The following is a 21,507-nucleotide window of genomic DNA, read 5'->3' on the forward strand; positions in this document are numbered from 1 at the left end:
GCAAAACAGCCTACCAATTGAACTGCTTCTTGTTTCTCCACTCAAGCCCAAGTAAAATTGCTAGCATCCAAACATAGTGACAAAGCTAGCCTAAGTTAAATTTCTACTCGTATGGTAGCTATTGGGCCAAGTTGCATCAAGGGAAAGAAACAGAAAAATCGATGCGAGCAACCGATCAGGCCCATAAGATTAATCTTGATAGTGATATGGGTTTCCATCTGTCGCCACTAGGGGCGGCGAGTGTGCTTTATTGACTTTTTTCTAAGGGACCATTTTCTAAGGATGCTCATGAGAATTCTTCGGAGGTTCCGAACCTCCACCTCTCCTGCTTGACACATGTCCTATAATATACACATAGAAAAAATCCACGCTCTCATCTCCAACCGTCGCTATCTTCAGCCACCCTACACACAGAATACGAACGACGCACCATGTTGGAACTCCACCATGGCACCACATCACGCCCCTGTCACCGGAGAAGACGACGACGCCTGAAGGCTGCGTTGCCGGAGAAGACGGAGTCGCCAAGCAGCAATGTCAACAACGACGGCGCCAATCGTAGCACCAATGGCTGCCGCCGCCACCGTCGGCATCAACAGTAGCACTTCCAGCACCGCTGCTAGTCGATTGTAGCTCTATCGCCCGCCGATGGCAGCTCCCACGGAAGGCACTTGCAGCATCAACGGTGGTGGATTGCAGCTCCAGCGCTCGTCCATGGCAGCTCCGGTGGAAGGAAATTGCAGCACGTACGGTGTTGGATTGCAGCTCCGGCGCCCGCCGAGAAGAAGAGAATAATAACGGTGTGGTCCGAAACGGCTACTTTAACCACCTCCAGACGCAAACCTAACAGCCGTGCGGTCCATCCGTCAACTCATGGCTATGGCGGTTGCAGAAAACTCTATGGATCGTTTTGTATTTCTTGATCATTTAGATTTTTCTCTGCAAATTCGGGATAATCATTTTATCTCGGTTTGTTTTTTTAGTTTTTACATGTGTTGCTTCATGTATCTTGTTTTTCGATTAATGAAAAATATGCGGTTGCTCAAAAAAAAAGTGGTGTTTAGCGTCACCCGGAACAAAAGAGGTTGTTCTATGAGCCTCAAATCTGGTAGTTTTGCGTCATTTACTCGGTGCAAAGCAAAAGCAGCCTCCCCTATCCTGCTCATCGTACGGCTCCGCCACGCCATGTCCTCGTCGTCGTTCAAGCCCAACCCGCTCTCGCTCAGCGTGCCGGACCCCGCTCTCGACCGCTGGCTCCGCGACTCCGGCTACCTCGACCTCCTCGACTCCTCCGCCCCCGCGCCGGCCGCCGCAACCGCCGCCGCCACACCCACCAACCCCGCCTCCGCCTCCGCCTCCTCAGGCGCCGCCGCCGACGTCCTCGCCTTCGCGCGCACCCTAGCCTCGCTCCTCACGCTCAACCCCTTCGCGGGCCTCTCCACCGCCGACCTCGCCAAGCCCACCCCCTCCTGGTCCCTCGCCTTCGTCGGCGCCCCCGGCGCCACCTCCTACTCCTGGCCCCCGACCCCCACCCAGGCCCGACTCCGCGTCCAGGAGAACGTGCGCCGCTACGCGCGCAACTACACCGCGTTATCCATCCTCATCTTCGCCTGCTGCCTGTACTATCTCTTCTTCCCTTCCTGCCCGCCCTCTTTTCATTACTGTACTCCTGTCTTTGCTTCTGTGTCTATGGAGTACTAATAAAGCAAATGCTGCGGTCTGTGGCGGCGTGTCCGCAGGTACCGGATGCCCATGGCGTTGCTGGGGATGTTGGCCAGCCTCGCGGTGTGGGAGGCTGTGCGGTACTGCCGGGACCGGTGGGGGCTCGCCACACGAGCGCCCGGAGTCGGGCAGGCTCTTCTGCACTGTGCCCAGATTGGTGAGTGCTGAGTTTCAAATGCTGCTGTTTCTGCACAAACATTGCTAGTGGGATGAGGAAACCAACAACTGGTGGATTTCAATTGCATAGCACTCGGGTCCTTGTTCTTCTAAAAAAAGATTGGTAGTGAAATCCATTTTCTTTGTATTCTTGTGGAAGTAGGAGGGATATCTTGAACAAAGCAATGTACTACTACATGATATAGCAGCTTAGTGTTCACAACAATTCCTAGATTCCCATTAACAAAAATAATGGCTACACATAAAGCAAAGATTGAGTTATGTGCTAATTTTAGGTCTGAAGATGGTACCTGGCAGCTTTGGATTCTGTCAAGGATGACATCGTACAGTTAGTCGTTCCGGCGACTTTTTCTTATGATGATGATGATTTTGACTTGTTTCTTTTGTTAATTGTCGCGTGCTTCATCCAAATGCTCCGAGGAAGAAAAAATCTACCTCAATTCCACATATGGTTCAGATTTGATCCACACTCTGTTCACCTTTCCTGATTCAGACTGGAAGGTTCCAAAACAAATTCCATTGTATGTGCACAAGTGCATTCATTGACCCTCATTTACACATGGTTGTGTATGTGTATACTGTATCCATTTTCTTAGTATGCTTGCGGGATTAGAAGGGATGTCTTAAACAAAAGAAATGTTAGCAGCTTAGTGTTCACAACAGTTGCTAGATTCCCATAAAAAAACAGTAATGGCTAGAGATAAACCAAAGAGTAATTATGTGCTAATTTTAGCAAACGATAATTCCTCAAAGCTTCAGTTTTATAAGGATGACAACCTACAGTCAATCGTACCATTTACTGTTCTTATATATGGAATAATGTGCAGATTTTGCTTATGATGATTCTGTAACTTCATCTAAATGCTCCGAGCAACAAATCTCAATTCCACATATGGCTCGCTTTTTTATCAAGACTGTGTTCGCCTTTCCTGATTCACACTGGACAGTTCCAAAAGAAATCCCATCTCATGTGCGCAAGCGCATTCCTTGACCCTCATGTACACATGGTTGTGTATGTGCATTCACATAGGCGTGTTCCTCCTCAGATTGGACATGAACACCATCACTGTTGGTAAACTACACACACTATTTGATGCGGTTAATAGGGTAATGTGCTCCTTATGGATGTGCAGATACCTTTTCAAGTTCTCCACATGCAATGCAGCATAAATGAAACAAAAGAAATAAAGCATTGCAAATTCAACAAACTTCACTGTCACCATTCTAGTTCTGTGTTGCTTTGACTTGCGTTACGTTTTCATTCAAGTCATACGTTGTAATTTCCTCATTCAGTACAGATGCTTTGGGAACTACGCTGATTGGAATAGGCCAACATCTAGACGTCACAGTAATTCTCTTGATGACACATTCTACTTGTCCTGTTATGCGGAAACTGGATTTTGAATGAACTAAAGATACCGGCGTTTGTTGGGACACGGTGCCAAATTACCAATTTCCATTTTGCACATGCGTCCACTTGCGCAAATTTTATCAGTTTAAGTCCCATGTGTCATGTTCATCTTTTTCCTCTCACATTGTGAGTATCACACCTGTAGTTTGTCTTGTCCTGTTAATCTTTAGTTTTTTTTTCTTTCTGAATGTCACATATGTAGTTTGGTACTCTCGTCACTTTAACTATCTATTTGTCTTTGTTCCTGAACAGCCACTGCTATACTACTATATGTGTGCAACATGCAGTTTGCTCTTGTATATGCCATCGGGTTGAGTTACGCAGGTGATTGAACCTTATCCCATTCCTTGTTTCTTTAGATTCTTATTGTAAACCAACTGTCACTATGTTTTGCAGTCATGATGTTGCATGCTTCTCTTCGAAAGTTGACTCCCTCAAGACTATCTGACCCAGTGAATAAGAATAGGAGAGCACAGCCAAGACGAAGCTAGCCATGGTTAGAGGTAGGCTGCAATAAGCTAGCCATGGTTAGAGGTAGGCTGCAGATTGCAGACACACTGCCCCGAAAAAGGAATTGTACACCTAATATTGTGTGCTGTGACAATGTACACTATTCTCCTTCCTCGCGGTTATTGTCAAAAGATATTAAGTACACGAGTTTGGAGATGATGTTAACAAATACGAGAGTACAAGTTATAAGCACAACGGAATGTGGATGTGTGTGCTTACGAGCCTAGGTCTGTCCAGTTTTGGCAGTCACGATGTTGGAAGCTAGAATAGTGTATTTTGGAGAAGAATTTTAGAGGAGCCTAATATGAATGATGCCATAGCAAAGATTTATCTGTTCTGCCATTTTGGTTGCTACTGCAAAAATAAGGGGTCTTTTCCTTTCTGCACTTGCTACATCTTGTCAAGTTTTCCTCTATTCTGCCATTACCTCCCCCAAAAGGGTTACAATAACAGTTACATCTGAACAGGTCTTTGGGTTACAATAACAGTTACATCTCAACAGGTCACGCGACCATTTCAGCATGCCTTTTGTTGCTGCTATGCCTGCTGTCATCATGGACTTGTGCAAATCTGCTGCGTGTGACATAATTTTGTATCGCTACCAACCTAGTAGCATGTCAGAAAGAGTGCCATTAGCCTTGTAACGCTGCTATGACAGGCATTTTTCTGTAGGCAGTTACCTAAAGTCAGACCCAGAAACCTCAAGCAATGACATTACGGCCAAAGTACAAATGTTCATTACGGCAGCCACACTAGCAAAAGAACACTAAGAAAAACAGGCACGGTACCATTTAACAGACATCTCAAACATTCTGATGGACTCTGTAACAAAGTCTTTTCAATTACTGGGCAAATCAGTGCACACTCGAAACATTGAATTGCCGAATTACATGTAAACTCTGAATATTTTGATGCTCTCCATAACCAATGTCGATTATGGTTCCCAATCATGCATATTGGATTGCCGGACCTATTTCTGAATTTCTATACAATTACACTGGCATTCCATCTAAAACAATGTGAGAAATGAATCGTTAGCATTCCTAAAAAAGTAGACGGTCAATCTGAGAATTATCTCAGCAAGAACCGGCAGCAGCAGTCCTCAGTTCGGTAAATCCAAGCCTGGGACATTTCCAAATACTCACCTGTAAAAAATAAAGCTGTCAGAATAGCGGCAATTATGTGATCAAAATAAAGCTCCATTCTCCCAACATGTAACACAGGGCTGTTCTTGTAGCAACTAGCAAGCTATAGATTGAATTGATTTTAACAAAAGATGAACATGTGGATGATGTTCACCCTCAGGACAAAGATGGTATATCAAGACTTAATTTTTACACTACCAATTCATACCTTATTCTTCTGATCAGGTTTCCAAAATTATTAAGACACGGTACTTGCAGGGACTTATGATAGGTCAAATGGATAAAAATCACTTTGTGGCAGCAGAACTGCATCTATTATTGCCATGCAATCATATATTTGTGGCAGTAACCAGCAGAGATATACAAATGTTACCATTGAGGTGCACTTCTTCGCCAATCCTAAATAACAGGATCAACCTAGAAACTAAATACAAGTTCAAAGTTCTATGACAATTTTAACCAAGTCATGGGCGTTGATCAGGGGACCTGTTAAAAAGAGTTGCTAACCCCCTTTACCATTGCAATACATGCCATATTTGATTGGTGTTGAAGAGTTGTGATTGTGATCATCGTAATGTAGGAAAAATTGAAATCCGATGGTTTTGGAAGACTTTCACCACATCTGTGGGAATCTACCATCGGTATCTATTACAGATTTAGGTGTTGGTAATTGCTTCACTCTAGCACTAGGCCACTAGCATAGGAAGGACTTACCATTAGTCCTTTTGCGGAAATAATTCGCTTCTGGTAACCCTTATTTTGGCTAATTGCACCTCTGCTTCTACATCATTAACAACTCCACGGCATTTTGGAAATCCACAATAACAAGGAAGCTGTTGTTCATTCGAAAGAAACCTGAATAAAGAATGTACTTGATTAGTCAAACGAACAATGTGTAGAAGGCTAAAAGCAATATAGTATTCGGATCTGACCTATAATCATAAGTCAGCTCTTCCCATTGGTCTATATCCCGCTTCGCAAAAATGATGATATGCTCATCCCCAAGAACACTTATGACCCGAGAATAACAATTAGGCTGCAATGGTGAAGAAATATTATGAAAATTGCCTTACAAAATACCATGAAAAACAAACATAAGTTCCAAACTAAAATGGTAAAAGAAAAAACTATAGAATGCCAGCCGAGAGCTGAATGACAAAACCATACCCATCAACTTATCACTTCTGTTACCAATTAAGGACTACTATTGCAGTAACACAGTACAGTAATATGTTATCATTAATATTACTGTATGAACTTTCAGAACAAACCATTTGACCTTTAACAAGCTGAAACATACCAAATATGCAAAATAGCGGGCTACCTAGGGTGGTAACTATCCACCCTGATCCAACCATTGGATCAGCTATAGGACATGTTTCCACCGTGGATCGAGTTAACGCCCGTTAACTGCAAATAACCAACCACCCGTCCTGAAAAACCTAGCCACCTACCCAGGGCTACCTAGGGTGGTAACTATCCACCCTGATCCAACCATTGGATCAGCTATAGGACATGTTTCCACCGGTGGATCGAGTTAACGCCCGTTAACTACAAACAACCAACCACCCGTCCTGAAAAACCTAGCCCCCTACCCAGCACCTCATCCCACCTGCCTATCTTCCTCCCCTCCTCCCGTTGCGCCGCCGGGGCCCTTCCCTGGAGTTCTGCTCCCGTGGCAGCCGTCCCTCCTTAGGTTCCAGACAAGCTCCGCTGTGCAGGCACCGCCAGACAAGCTCCACCGCGCGCATAGCCCCTGTTCCACCGCGAGCGCACCTCCCCTGCTCCACCCGCCCTGCAACAGCCAATTTGCCCCGTCCGTCGACCCCGGCCATCCACCTCCACCACACGCGGTGATCCAGCTGGGCCGGTGGCTCCGACACGCTTGCTTGTTTGCAAGGACGACGAGGAGAGGTCGCATGTAAGTGCTACAACCCGTATCCATCTTGTTTTTCTACTTTTTTTTCTCGATCTCTCACTGTGACCTCTTCTTCTCTCTTGGACAAGTCCTCTCTCTCTCTCTCCTGCCAACTCCATGGTGAGCCACCGCCGGCCCATATCCATGTCCACCCAGCTGGATCCCTCCTTGCCTCACCAAGCTAGTTGTTGTACAGCTTCCGATCTGGACCTTTGTTGTTTATTTTTGTTTTTGTCTATGTATCTTTGTTTATTGCTTCAAGAATTCTAGCATTCGTTTCAGTTGCTGTACCAAGAAAAACGAGTTCGTTCATGCGGTGATTAGTATTTGGTGATTCCTCGATTAGTGCTCTTGTATTATTCCGATCAATTTTTTTGTTGGTTTAACCATCTGAATTTTCGGTTTGCTCTCTATCCAAGAGCACACCCGAGCCTCAGCAATTTTTACTATAGGGATTAGTCGAATTCGGTCCACCGCGTGAACAACTGGGTCAGTCCCTGCGAACGAGGTCGTTGCTTGCCAGAGCTGGGTCCTGAAGCTGCTGTCTCCCTCCACTAGTCAGGTCTCTCCCCACCACAAGGAGCGCAGATGGTATGGAAGGAGGTGGTGACTACTTCCTCCTGATCTGGATCCGCCTTTTTTTCTTATTTTTTCCATCTTTTGTTCAAGGAATCTCGATATAAATCATACCCAAGATCCAATTTTCTTTATGGCCTCCGAAATTAGAGAATCAATGGTTCCTAGAATACACAACGGCCATGCAGCACAACCACTGCACTGGCAAAGGAAAATGCCTTCACACTTTAGCCCTGAGTTCGACCAATGGAAACAACCATGGAACCAACCGCTGGGTGAGAATTGTTGACGGAAAGGTACTAATAAACATTATGCACGTTATGCAACACGAATCACGATAATATATCCGATGATCTGGCATGTATGCGTAGCTAGCATCCATGGTAGCAAATCTTCGTACAAAATATATTGCTGAAAATACTTGTTCTGCTATCTTTCCAAAATAAGTATAAACTTTCCATAAGAGCTTTTTTACTTCAAAAGAGACATTCCAGGCTTGGTGTAATTCCTTTTTCACGCTGATTTCTAAGTTTGGTAAAGAATGTTAAATATGGCCAGAATGGGCACTATTGACGTTCAACAGTAGTTTCCTAAAAAATATTGTCCCAGTGTCCCCAGTACCAATATGTGCGATACATAGTAGCCAAGAATTCAAGGAAAGACCAATAAAGCAAAGCAATGAGAAAATAACTTGTAGTCCTCCTAAGCAAAGGGGGTCTGAGCTGCTAAAAAACTGGAAAGCACCAGCATAATAGACACATATTTTTCTCACCTCGCAAGAGTGGTTGATCAAATGGGCTATGCTTCCTGCTCGTGTAGCGTCAATAACACGCTCATCATCTATTCTGAACATATATGTTCCAGCACCCTGCATACAGAGTTACTTTGAGTAGGTAAAAGAATGTAATTAACATGTATGATCTACTTTTCTAATTTATGTCTGCTCCCTGACTAGGTAAAAGAATGTAATTAACATGCAAGCAGCAGCTATTAGTTACAAGAGATATCCATTTCTAACAGGCTAGGCTATGTGAGAAAATACATGTATGATCTACTTTTCTAATTTATGTCTGCTCCCTGACTAACAAAGCAACATACGGGGCTGTCAAAATTTTCAGCCCACCAACGCCCCTACATTTAACCTAGGCAGGCACCCAGTCCTCTCCTCTTCCGTCTCAAACTCCCTGCCATTTACCTCCCTCAGAAAAAAACATTCACCGATAGTTCAAGTTAAAAGCTAGTACTTGTGAGTTCACGGGGGTGGAGGTGGACAATTAAATTTCATGAATTTATTAGAATCAACAGTTCATTTTTATCAGTTAAAAACTGTAAGTCCATGTTTCATGAAATTATTATGATTGGCAGTTTGTTTTGCCAGTTGAAAATAGGAAGTGCTCCAGTAAAAAGTTGATTTGCATGGGGTCGAAAGTTGGTATTCGACAAACAAGAAGTTGGAATTGTTTTCTACATCCATCCTTGTCTCCACTGAGCCACGCAGGGGGGAGGGGGGGCATGACTGTGGATGGTAGTGGCATCTCAGATGATGGTGGGAGGTAAACCTAGTGTGTGATCAAACAAGCTTTTACATTTGGCATGTCAATTATTATAGCCAACCTATGCGCAACTAGGTATATTACAGATCCCCAAAATTCCAAGTATTGTGGCTGCAAGAATGGCAAGTTCTGATACCATGATGCCTACCCGCATTCATGCGGGCATACCAGGCCGCTCACTACCACATGACCAGCTCCGCAGCACGGATACGGTGCACTAGTGGCGTGTCCGTGTCAGATACAGTATCCGATACGGATTCGGTCCGGATACCGTATCCCTACGGTTTTGACCGTATCGGTAAATTAAAGCAATTAAAACAATTGTTTTTAATTCGGATACATGTTCTGATACGTTTTGGACACGGTTTTGATACGGCCCAGCCCAAAAGTCCAAAACCAAATACTCTACCACGTCCATGACCCCGTTCCCTTCCCAGTTCCTCCTTCTCCTCCGACACAGCCGTCTCCTCTCCTCTCCCGACACAGCAGCCTGCTTCGGTCCTCCTCGATCTACATCCAGCAGCCGCCGGCGGCGAGCTGGCGACCTAGCCGACGGAGATCCGGCCATCTCCAGCAGCAGGCAAGCAGCCGCCGCCGGCGAGCTGGCAACCTATCCGGCGGAGATCCGGCCATCTCCAGCAGCAGGCAAGCGCCGCCGGCGAGCTGGCGACCTATCCGGGGGAGATCCAGCCATCTCCAGCAGCAGCAGCTCGATTCCTCCTCTCCACTTCTCCAGCTCGATTCCTCCTCTCCAGCAGCACAGCAGTAGCAATTAGCAGTCTCCTTTCTCGGTTTCTCCTTGATCCTCTCATGATTGTAGTTCGATTGCAGCCTTGCAGGCTTGTCAATTGATGAGCCAGAGTTGGAGGGTATCTCGTTTGGAGAGGTGGATGCTGGTGTGGTTAATATATGGAAGATGAGGAAGACGACTAAATGTTTATTTCGTGTCGTGTTTTACTATTTTCTAAATCTGTTCTGCCACTTGCTAAGTTGCTATTAGCCTATCAAGCTACCTACATGCTATGCTACATTGCTATCTATGTAAATGTCATTCTGCTATTCTGTAGCTCCCATATGTTACATACATTTATTTTTAGTTTTAAAAAAAATAGTAAAACGTATCCTCGTATCTGCACATTTTCAAAATGTCGTATTTCCGTATCCGTATCGGCGAGATACGGATACCCGTGTCCGTATCCGTGCAATTTAGATGACCAGGCATGAACACAAGAAACTGCTTCAGTGATTGTCCTTGCAGATATGTCAAAGTAAAAAAAAAACAGCTTGAATCCAAACTAATCAAGCTTATCAGCGAGACAATTGATATCAAGTATTAAAGAACAAGGTGAAGATGGTTGATGAGGGTTGAACTCAAACTAATCAAGCTCAAGTATCACCGGGACATCTCAATGAGAATACGAAGTTCCTATTTTTGCGAGAAATGAGAAGGCCCAGTTAAGCCACAAAAGCAATGGATTTTGCTTGAATCCAGTTACTTATACATGGGATGAAACTATGCCTTGACTGAGAACCAAGTGCTGGCTTGGCGGCTTGAGCTCACGGTGGTGAGCTCGCCAATCTGGGTTCGAGTCACAGGTGCGACCGAATTAAAACAGGGTGCTATCCAGCGGGAGGGATCCGTCCCCCTTTGGCCAACGTTTTAAACTATGCCTCGACTATGTGACCACAAGATCATTATATGAACAACCTTACTAATTTAACTGCAAAATTTTGTTGTTCATATTGGCTATTAACAATTCTGAGCACCCAAAATGAAACAAATTCCGAAGAGAAACTTACCACTAAAGAATTGTATATACGCCGCTCTCTGATGTCTGATATTGGTGGCCTGACAAGCTCTCCTATGTATTCAATCATCTGAACAAGTAGACATAAAAATGATAATGTTAGATCATTAGCATCGCATATGTGCATATTTATACAAATAGCATAACAATAATCCTCAAAATAGTCGATATCTGAACAAGTAGGCTGGAACATAATAGGAAAATTAGCTCTGCAGTATCACACATGTGCATTTGTGATATAAGTCATCCTAAACTCCCAAGTGATACTACAACCATCAAAAATTCGTCTGAATTTTATTGCTATTAGTTTATTGTCAGTTGGATCCTCGGTCCAATCCAGGGGGCAACTCTGGTGCCATCCAGCTGTTGCCACAGACAAGAGACATGGTTAGAATTATCCACAACTGCATCTGCCCATCTTATCTTATTTACAGTAGGGGCGTGGACATTTCCATTTTATTTTAAAAGGCTATTGTCTCGCCTAAAGTGCTGGCAGATACATTACAATAACAGAAGGACTAACGGCAATAGTATATGCATTTTTTGCTGTTTGCAGTGCCATCAGGCGAAATTTTCCCTACAAAGGAACACATCTCCTCTCCGAAAGGAATTACAATCTATCAAGGGAAGTTGTGAAAACATACCATATCTCCTGCCTTGTGTGCAACCTTTGCAAAAACACCAAATCCATGAATTCTTGATTTTCCTGCAAAGTAAAGATCAGAACATGAAACACAGTTCACAGAAGCATAAATCAGAATCCAAGCTAATACTAAGTGTTAGTTATAAACTTATAATACACCCTCTGGCATATGCACAAGGACAGATTTATACCAAAATCTTATTCAGTTCATTTCTATAGATTTGACTATTACACCAGAAAAGGAAGCATTTGGCATCCACATCAGAGTTAACATAACAGCATAAATGATGAAACAGAGGATACAATATCTGAAGTAACCAAGTATGCTATCAAGTTAAAAGCAAGAAAAAAAACATGCTTTGCAAAATACAACAAAAACAATATTGGTTTATGTTTTCCTCAGAGGATATTGTTATTCAATAAAATACAAAAAACTAATCATCTGAAGGAAATCATGCTATGGATAACACTATTGGATCGAAGATTAGTGAGACTCACCAAAAGCCAGTCTCCTCCTGAATGTGGCCTTCATGCTTTTATATTTTCCAACCATAGAAGAAACGTTGACAACAGCTTCTTGCGATGCAGCATCCAAAGAGCCAACTGCTTGAATTGGTTCACAGCTAGTATCACAGCCTATTTTATTTTGGCAGTAGCCACTAACAATATAAGGCATATTCTCCACATATAAGCGTTTTACAGAAGCAGTAGCTGTAACTTGAGGTTGCTGTTGTCCCCTTATCCGGTGAAAATTATAGGGCTCTGGAAGAAGGAAATGAGTAAATGGAGATGTGACCCATGAGCAAGAACAGAATAGATAGGTAATCATAACAGATTCTACTAATAAACAAAAATGAAATTTCAAGAACTAAGTAGTCTCATCCCGTATGATTTCAAGAATTCACTGTCAAACCAAAAAACAATAAAGAAATCTGAGTTACAAATCCATATACAAAAAATCTGAACATGAGAGCAGAACTCCACAAGCCATATTTACTTCAGGTATTTATTTTGTGAGAATACCTAAAACTGACTATGAAGTACAGAACCAAAATTAATGTGTGGCAATCAAGTAATGCTGGTCAAATAAACATTGCTATTACCTGTCCTTGCACAACCAGATGATGAAGCCGCATCTGCCTGAACTACCTGAGCAGGGTTGCCAAGGTCACTTTCAAGAGGTGGACGTTCAGTAGATGGTTGTCTATGCTTCTTGCAATACGAGAGTAGACGAATACACGGGTCCTCGTCTTCAGCAAGTAACATGAGGTGGATATTGGCATTGTCATCATCTTCAAGCTAAAATTAACATAACATTAATGGAGGAATAGATTTTAGTCTCCAACAAAGTAATTTCACTACATAGAACTAAAGTAGTGTACCTCGACACAAAGATCAGCAGCACGTGCACAGAGCGGGTGATATGCAACTCGGCAAGTAGGATGGGAACACTAGATTGATGCGAGGAGGAGAGTCATAATATTGTTATAATCATCGCAAGATAAGCTTAAAACAGTTCCTAAACATACCTGTATGCAAACTCCATAAGCAACATTGCAAATGCTGCATAGAAGTTTCCAGCGGTCCTGGAGAAAAAATAAAGCTGATGATGTTTCTACAGATATGCTCCAAAAACTCTAACCAAAATCACGAGAGGAAGGGGATGAAAACCTTGTTGATTTTGCTTAATCCATCAATGGGCTCCATTCTCTTTACGTCTTTTAAGCAAGTTTCTGAAACCAATTTAAGATTAAGAAAACTAAAGTATGTTGTGATAATATGATATAATACCACTGAGAAAAAAGTATGTTGATCGATTAGGTGATTATACCAGGAATCCATATAGCACATGCTAGATGAGCCCAACGGCCATCTGTCGTAGGTTTCATTGCACCCCCTAAAAGAGATTGTATCACATAAGTACATAGGCACATAGCCTTGCTTTACAAGCGGTGCAGCACAATCTTATACCTGTGACTGGACATAGACAGCATCGTGGGGACACGCGAGGTGCCCCAGGTCGGCACAGGTTGCATAGCCAAAGTACTCCATCCAATGGTTCAAGTTCACCATAGCACCGAGCATGAACCTGCAACATTGTTAAGCCTTTCAGGATTTGTAGGCACTTACATATTTGATAAATGGAGTTGGATGATCCTGTAAGTGTATACCATCATACGGCACTTGTCGCATTGCAAGAACAAATTGTCTTCATACTCCTAGAAGGCAAAGAGTTTAAATGACTTTTCAGTTTGAGTAATTGCAGTCTGAATAAGCTGAGAACAGGATTAGGATCATTTACCTCATCCATGTCACAAACATTGCAATAGTCTAGGTCTTTCCAATTAACATGAACAGCTCTGTAACCACGGAGGGTATCCCCACCATTTTCAAAATATTTCAAACATGACCTTGCATTGGGCAACTCCTAATAAATACACAAGTGACTTTCAGTTAACAAAGATAAAGAATGGAATAATCCTCTATCTAAAGCAGACGTGCACCAATGTGAAGTCAATACAAGGGATCCCCTGGTAGAGAATTACATCACTACATGGCACAATTGATTTCCATTTTTCAATGAAACTTGTAAACATGCATCTACATGCTACAAATGCATGTTTCCAATAAAGACAATTTCTTTTATGGAAGATTATATAAAATGCGGTGTACTGAGCACAATATACTTATACTTTACCCAGAAGAAATGCCCTCCCTATAAAAAAAACTATGTGTGTCAAAGCTGTAAGGTAGTATCAAAGCATAAAAGTAAATTTGCCAACATTACTGATCTGATTTCAGTCTCAACCTCAGGTGAACAAGATAAACAAAAAATAAGGCTTTGGTCTATGCAGAAGAATCCAGGCATGAAAGAATGTGTTATGCTCTTTCCTACAGTGTAATGGACTGAATGATCAAAATATGAATTTGCAAATGCTAATGGCTATCAGAGTGATGGTGCTACGCCTAAAGGCGTATCTGAAGCAATGACAGGCACACCAAACTAAGTTGAGAACAGTGTGTAAATGGCGAGGGGCCTATTCTTAAAGCAGTTGCATCGAAACTAATTTGAAACAATAAGTTGACAATGTAAGTATAGGACCCTCAGCCAATCACATCAAGATGACAAAACTTTCGATCTGCAAAAGTGCATATTTAAAATAAACAAAACACATGTACTCCGTATTATAAATGGACGAATCATCTAGCACCAGGCACTATTTAACAAAAGCAATAATGGTAAAATGAGGTATGGAAATCATGAGAAGTATTTATTAAACCTGAATAAGCTGCTTAATTTGTGGATTTGAAAAACCAAACATGTCAGAGCCAGATCTCTGGCAAACATTTCCTTCCAATTCAGAGGCAGCATCGCACTGTTTTTCTTTTATCCTGCAGTATATCTCCTTCCAGCATGCATTAGGCGTAGCACCATCACTCTGATCGCCAACAGCCATCATGTTAGTAAAAATACAGATTTGGAACTGCTAAATTTGTCAAAATGCGGCTATATCCAAGGCATATACAGAGTGTTTTTCTGATAATCCTCAAAATGTACTCCTTTCATGAACTATGTGGTGATCATTCAGAGCAATAAGTAGCTGAGTGATTTAAAAAGACACTCAGTTTTTGGTTGCTGCACTGTATTGTGTTGAACTTATTTATAATCTGCTGCGGAAAAATTACCCAACATAATTAGGAAATAGTCTAATGAGAAGATGATGCTACAATACAGACAGGAATGATTGGACATCTTCCAGAATATGGCAAAAGGCAGCTATTTACTAAGTACAAGGTCCATTTAATCACAATGCCACCATAAGAGCTTGAGACAAGGAACATAAAACTAGGTTATATGTCCAATATCTGGGAAGGAGGAAGTAATAAAGTAAACATTCCATCACACTGTATACAAGATGAGACAAGGACACTAGGTTATACATACTTCTTTATATTAGTGAACTAAATTCTAGCAAGTTATACAGACAGCAACTTCAATGTGACAGCAAAATGATGTTGCTAAGAAACTGTCAGCTGCATTGATACTTTCCCTACATGGCAATATAACACGGCATCTCATGATATGCTCTACGCTTAATACAAAAGATTCAGGGTAATGAAGTATCCCCGTACTAATAAATGTTAATCTGCTTACCTGCAATCCATCTTCAGAGGTCACCCTAAACAACGGCCGTGCTTTTATATCGGAATTCCTCAGTACTTCCATTTTGTAAGATGTTACTAAATGTGGATCTGTGACAGTATTACATTGCACTCGTTAAACCAGACGACCATGAAAGCACACTGTTCCAAACTGGAGCAATTTTTTACACAAACTTGATGGCAGTCTGAAGATGAACAACTACCTTTTACTGATGTAAACTTCCTGAAAGCAGTATAACCTTCAGGCCATATATGCATTTTGTTATGAAAATGGTCTGAATCAGATACTATCCTGCCTGGAAAGAAACTCACACAATCAGGTCTGTGAAAACTGAGCAAGGATTAAAAGGGAAATATGCAGATAAAAAATGCAAAGCTAAGTCAACAACAAGAAAAGGGGTAACCAAAGACCTACAACAGCGTGGACAGAGAACAAATTCTACACGACAAAGAGCTCCACATCTGCTCTAAGCCGGTCAAGTGTCATCTAAGTAATGTTCAGAATAATGGCTCTGTGATGAAAACCTTTTGCGCCTACACTAGATACAACTGAACTGGGTGCTATTGATTTTTTGGTAACTGCAAAGTTCAAATTGCCAATAATTTATATTAACAAATAAAGGAATAGAAAGTGAGTGGATCGGAGTTATGTAAGCAGTAAAGTTTTTTGCAAAAAAAAAAGTGAACCAGAAATATAAGTCATTATCATTTCGATCAGGAGCAGCAGTTATGTTTTTTAGCTTCCGAGAAGTACATCTTAGCAACAAGCATGCAGAAATGTTGCCAATCAAAACCAATTAAACGGTAACCAATTATGTCTTAGGCCTTAGGGTTATGGGCAGGGGAACAAACTAAAACAGGTCAGGGTCCTGGGTTATTGGAACTAGACAGTACATGACAACTCCTAGTGCAATGAAAAACTGCGCTGTCCTTGAGCATATACTATATATTCATATCCCAGGAAGGCTGGGACATATATGGTTGTACTATCCAGAAGTGCCAATTCTGCTCAGCTTTCTCATTAAGGAAAAGTTGCAACCTTACTGGCCGTTGGAAATTGGAATAAACATGTGCGCAATTTTTTTTACAATCATAGCTCATAAAGACATTCCAAGATGTCAATTAGCATCCTTGTAATAGGCAGGATAAACATGCTTCCAGGGCATTTTTGCAACTTTGAACTTCACTGGTCGGTGCAGTTAGAAATAGAAATGAAAGGTACTGCATTTCTTATCATTTACTACAACATACCTAGCTTGCTCACACGAAGATTCCCTAGTTCTATTTGAGTTATTTCAGCATCCTCTTCATTTTCTTCTGCTCTATCTTCTGATAAATTATCACAAGAGCCTAACGCATCGTCTTGGCAATTAACATCAGAACCATCCTTTTCAATGGATTTCCGAAGTTGCAGCATACTTTCTGGAAGCTGTTGTGAGAGGAGGAACCTATACAATCAGAATTTTCAGTGTCACATTAATAGGGCATCATGCAAGATAACAAAAAAAAACTTCGAGTTTATCATGTTTATTCAGAGAAAAACACAATTGCTGCTTAGCAATGTAAAAAAGGTTCTGGACACATACTCCTTGGCTTCTTCTAAGCCTCGGCAGAAGCTTGCTTGCTTGCATTTGAGATGCAAGGAAGAAAGAAGGCCATTCAGAAAGGGCACCGCCTGCTTCGACTTAATCCTGAGGTAGGCAGACAACTTTAGGATCGTTTTTTGGAAGAAAATAATAATTGAACTGTAACCTTTTCACAGAACCATACCTCGCAAAATCATGTGTACCAAAGAATTGAACGTTTATCGATTGATCTAACCGAACTGGCTTCATCGCTCGCTTAGCAGGAACATCAGACTCATCCACCACAACAGCGGGCCACATCGCATGACCTGTTTGGGAGAGGCACACCAGGCACATTATGTAAGAACCAATATCAGGAAAAAGAGATAAAGAGGGTAGCCCACTCGCATAAGGAAGCATTTCAGATCATCACAAAAGAAAAGATGGTTCATCAGTCACATAGATGAATGGAAAGCATTGAACAGGAAGGAAAATTCATGTCCATTTGTTTTGTTCTGGAAAGCAAAGATAGTAGGAAGGAAGAAAGTTTTGAAAGATTAAAAGAAGACTCTGAATTAAATAATGCCACTGGTCAAAGTAATCTGGATTGTGACTTTGAATTATGCAACAAAACTTGCGATGGCATGTTACAGAATAAAATAGGAAGGACCATTGGCAGTTAATCGAGTGGGAACATCAGAAAGAGAAGGCATAGGAGTACCTGTTATTTTAGCCCACACTAGATCACCGGGATCAAGACCTTGGTAGTCATGAAAGCTGACAGCAAGCGCAAGCAATTCATCGTATCCCTTCTTACCCAGGTTGGAAATTCCAAACTTGAGGTTGAGGCACTTCATTTCGTCGGATGAAATGAAAAACTTGATCCTTTCATCAGCTAGGGTAAGGTCCTCTGCTTCACCGTCATCGTACTTGACCTGCAGTTCGTTTAGCTCTAGTTACCAACCACAAGGCATTTCACATTGCACACGTCATGGTTGAGACGTATGTAGCGAGTAGGATTCGAAAGGTACTGCACACGTCATGGTTGAGACGTATGTAGCGAGTAGGATTCGAAAGGTAGTGCACACGTCATCGTTGAGAGACGTATGCAGCGAGTAGGATTCTCGGAAACAAAAGGTATAAAGGAGTGTTTCCCCGAGGAAAACGACAAAAGGATTGTCGAAATCAGCTGAGGAAGTAACAAATGGATAATCCGCTGAAGCGCGGCATCTTCCGATGAATAAGAAGAAGGAGCAGAGATATGGGATGCTTACGGAATGCTTCTTGGTTGGTTCGGCGTACGCGGTGATGGAGCCCTTGTACCAGTCATCATCCAGCGGCCAGAAAACCTGCATTCCCCACCGAAATTCAGGTCACAGGGTTTCCCTTGCATTCCACATTGATTGTGAAGTAATAACCAGACACAGGAAGTAAAAAAAAATGGCATGGAGAACTGCTCGCCTTGCAGGCTAGTCCGATGAAGGCCTGAGGATCGGCGCCCTGAATTTGCAACCTGTTACGAAACCAGCGTCAGTCAATTTCGCATAGAAGGATACAGGCATTCTGGGCCTGCCCGAAATCATTGGTGTGGAAGAGAATAAGACGGGCGCAGCAGATCCAACTTACTCCACCCATCTCTTGCCGGTGGATGAGGAGGAGGCGGCCTCCTTGTGGCGCGGCTGCCTCCCGGCGGAAGTGCTCTCGGTGGCGCGCCTGGTCTGGCGCTGGCGCTGGCGCCGCCGCAGCAGGCCGTCCCCGTCCAATGCGGGCGGGGCGGGGCCGAGGCCGAGCAGCTCGTGCCTGAGCGGGCACTTGCGGCGCGCGCCCCTGCCCTCGGGCTCTGGGTCCGGGTCCTCCTCCTCCGGGTGCTGCAGTGGCGTGTCGGGCGAGGGTTCCTGGAGGCGCGGCTTCTTGGTGCGGCGGCGGTAGTAGACGATCACGGGGGGCTTGGCGGGGGAGGGGGAGTCGGGGGCGGAGACGGTGGCGCGGGGCTTTTTGGGGGGGAGCGGCGGGCAGGGGGCGGTGGAGGAGTAGAGGCGGCCGAGGGGGAGGTAGCGCATGGGGTGGTCCCCTTCGTCGTCGTCGCCGTCGTCGTTGGGGTGGTCGTCCCGGCGCGCGTCGACGGCGATCACCATGGGCGGGTAGGGTTTGGGGTGCCGACGCTCCAGCGCTTCTAGGGCTTTGGCCTTTGGGGGATTTGGGGATTTGGGAGAGACGGGGGCTCGTTCGTTCAGTGGCCGAGAGAGGGAAGTTTTGTGGGGGGGGATGTCGCGTGGCGAAAATCTTTTGGAGGTGTTCAGCGCGGGAGCTTGGCTTGGACTTGGAGTGGAGGCACGCCGTGCCCCTGCTGCTGACCGGCCGCCGCGGAGCTGGCTGTATGGGGAATTTCTTGATTTGTTTTCTCCCTCCTCTTCCTCCGCTCTGCTGCTCGTCTGTCTGTCCCCTGTTCACAGTGCCAGTGTGCATCGATCGGCCGTTGCGGACGGACGCTGGTCTTCTCGCCGTGGGCCGATGCGGTGTTCTTTCCGTTTTCCCCCTTTCCGTGTGGCCCGCCCGTCGTAGCATTGCAGGTCTTTGACTCTTTTCATCGGTTCGGCTTTGGGCATGTCTGCATCTGAATTTGGAGATGGAAATTCTCGGTTGTTGATATGCTAACCTAAGAGCATCTCCAGCCGCGTCCCCCAAAGCAATTTGGGGCGCGTCGGACCAAAAAACCGTTCCAGCCGCGTCCCCCAAAGCCCATTTTTATCCGACGCGGCCTTATACGGTGTCCAGCGCCCCGAGCCCGTCCCCGTCCCATAGGGGATGCTCTGGGGACGCCGGACACACCGAAAAGCGAGGCGGGGAGTGGCGGGGCCGACCCGTCAGCGGCACAATAAATGTTAACCTAACCGTCGTCTACCTCGCGACGGAAGTTAATTGGCTTTGCAGCGACGGTGCAATTCCCGCAGAGGCGCAGCGACGCGTCCCGTCGCGCCTAGCTCTGCGTGCCGGCGTTAATGAGCGCCACCGCTCCTCCGCCTCCCTCCGGCCTATAAAAGGGCCGCCTCTCATCGTCCCTCTCACACACAAACCCTAGCGCCTCTCCCCCAAACCCTAGCCGCCACCATCTCAACAAGACTCGACGCTATGTCTGGTAAAGGCGGAGGCCGTCCTCGCGGCCATGGTCGTGGTCGTGGTCGTGGCCGTGGCCGCGGCAGAGCTGAACGCTCTCTGTCGCCTCCCACGCCGTCGTCTTCATCGTCGGGGATGGACGTTGAGCCGGACGTGCTGTTCGAGTTCGTCCTCGTCCTCAAGGGCGACCCGCGCGGCATCCAGAGGCTGCCGGACTCCTTTGCCGAGTACGTCGCCGGCGACGACCGCCCGCGCACGATGCATCTGCGGGAGGCTTCGTGCGGCTTCTACCGGTGGATCGTCGACGCGATCTACGACGCGCGCGGCAAGATGTACCTCAACATCGGCTGGGAGAAGTTCGTGCGCCACCACAGCCTCGAAGCCGGCTTCATCCTCCTGTTCTCCTACTTCGGCGACAGGGACTTGAGCGTCAAGGTCTTCGACGAGACGCGCTGCCGCCGGGACTACCACGGCGACAGCACCGACGAGGAGGACGACTAGTGTTGTTTCTTCGCAGCGAATACGTGCACGTAGGTTTCTGGATGTTCGCCTCATCGGTAGAACCAACGAGGGCACCATCCTCCCGCTGGATTTTCCAGTTTGGGTGACTGGGTGTGCCCTCGAGTGTTCTTTCTTAGCAGCGAACACAAGAAACCTTCGATGCACGGCCTAGTTAGGTTTAGTTTATTTATAATATTTTATATTTGTGTCCACCACGGTTCCAACTATGTATTAGTTTGTGGAAACCACGTACCCAATTATGTATTAGTTTGTGGAAATTGAAATAAAATGCCAAAAAAAGTATTTTAAATGTTTGGGGGTGGCGTTTGGGGGACGCGGCTGGGGAGCGACGTCCCCCAAACGCGGCACGAACAAAACACATCCCCCAAACGCTCAATCCGGCGCGATTTTGGGGACGCTTCGGGGAACGCGGCTGAAGATGCTCAAGAACAATGCCAATCCTTCTGTTGCCTCGATCAAATAATTGATCCAGGGAATCAGCTTAAACACTCTTAAAGCTAGGACCAAGAGAAATTATTGCTACTGTTTCGCTTACCTGCCAAAGGTAGAGGCAGAGGGAGATCCATCCTGAACGCCACCTGGAACCAAAGCTCATGCGCATGGCTCCTCGACGTTTCGTGGCAAAGGGAGAAGAAACCCACACGCAAATCTCTCTCCCTGATCTCGGAGAAAAGGAACA

At 44.7% G+C, this 21,507-nt stretch overlaps 2 protein-coding genes across 4 annotated transcripts; one reads left to right on the plus strand and one right to left on the minus strand.

Annotated features, from left to right (window-relative positions):
* The first annotated feature begins 1,100 nt into the window (after window positions 1–1,100).
* LOC127300349 (PRA1 family protein H) lies at window positions 1,101–4,206 on the plus strand. 3 transcript variants are annotated; one of them, XM_051330449.1, is made up of 5 exons: window positions 1,104–1,619; window positions 1,740–1,879; window positions 3,563–3,634; window positions 3,707–3,813; window positions 3,845–4,206. In XM_051330449.1, exons 1-4 carry the CDS (start codon window positions 1,186–1,188, stop codon window positions 3,799–3,801), a joined length of 741 nt encoding a protein of 246 aa, XP_051186409.1. In that variant the 5' UTR covers window positions 1,104–1,185; the 3' UTR covers window positions 3,802–3,813; window positions 3,845–4,206. The 3 variants fall into 3 exon arrangements, with proteins under 3 accessions (XP_051186411.1, XP_051186410.1, XP_051186409.1); XM_051330451.1 differs by lacking the exon at window positions 3,563–3,634 and having other exon boundaries at window positions 1,101–1,619; XM_051330450.1 differs by having other exon boundaries at window positions 1,103–1,619; window positions 3,707–4,206.
* A 430-nt stretch (window positions 4,207–4,636) lies between these two features.
* LOC127303692 (histone-lysine N-methyltransferase TRX1) lies at window positions 4,637–19,426 on the minus strand. The gene is made up of 25 exons (XM_051334400.2): window positions 18,819–19,426; window positions 18,654–18,705; window positions 18,467–18,541; window positions 17,914–18,127; window positions 17,398–17,521; window positions 17,214–17,318; window positions 16,879–17,075; window positions 15,831–15,923; window positions 15,620–15,717; window positions 14,745–14,903; window positions 13,766–13,891; window positions 13,635–13,682; window positions 13,435–13,552; window positions 13,295–13,360; window positions 13,135–13,196; window positions 12,993–13,049; window positions 12,846–12,914; window positions 12,567–12,762; window positions 11,962–12,225; window positions 11,465–11,526; window positions 10,813–10,890; window positions 8,232–8,327; window positions 5,898–6,001; window positions 5,680–5,820; window positions 4,637–4,965 (listed from the first exon to the last, which is right to left on the minus strand). Exons 1-24 carry the CDS (start codon window positions 19,325–19,327, stop codon window positions 5,682–5,684), a joined length of 3,111 nt encoding a protein of 1,036 aa, XP_051190360.2. The 5' UTR covers window positions 19,328–19,426; the 3' UTR covers window positions 4,637–4,965; window positions 5,680–5,681.
* Between the last annotated feature and the right edge of the window lie 2,081 nt (window positions 19,427–21,507).

This window comes from Lolium perenne, chromosome 5 (genome assembly GCF_019359855.2).
Source record: "Lolium perenne isolate Kyuss_39 chromosome 5, Kyuss_2.0, whole genome shotgun sequence".
Taxonomy (NCBI): Eukaryota; Viridiplantae; Streptophyta; class Magnoliopsida; order Poales; family Poaceae; genus Lolium; species Lolium perenne.

Excerpts from the sequence above, each read along its gene's own strand:
- LOC127303692 (XM_051334400.2), bottom strand. The coding sequence starts at position 19,327 with ATGGTGATCGCCGTCGACGCGCGCCGGGACGACCACCCCAACGACGAC. Across the intron at positions 11,527-11,961 it reads CAGGAGGAGACTGGCTTTTG|GAAAATCAAGAATTCATGGA; the intron begins GTGAGTCTCACT and ends TTTACTTTGCAG. Across the intron at positions 6,002-8,231 it reads TGATCAACCACTCTTGCGAG|CCTAATTGTTATTCTCGGGT; the intron begins GTGAGAAAAATA and ends TCACCATTGCAG.
- LOC127300349 (XM_051330450.1), top strand. The coding sequence starts at position 1,186 with ATGTCCTCGTCGTCGTTCAAGCCCAACCCGCTCTCGCTCAGCGTGCCG. Across the intron at positions 1,620-1,739 it reads CTCATCTTCGCCTGCTGCCT|GTACCGGATGCCCATGGCGT; the intron begins GTACTATCTCTT and ends GCGTGTCCGCAG. Across the intron at positions 3,635-3,706 it reads CATCGGGTTGAGTTACGCAG|TCATGATGTTGCATGCTTCT; the intron begins GTGATTGAACCT and ends TATGTTTTGCAG.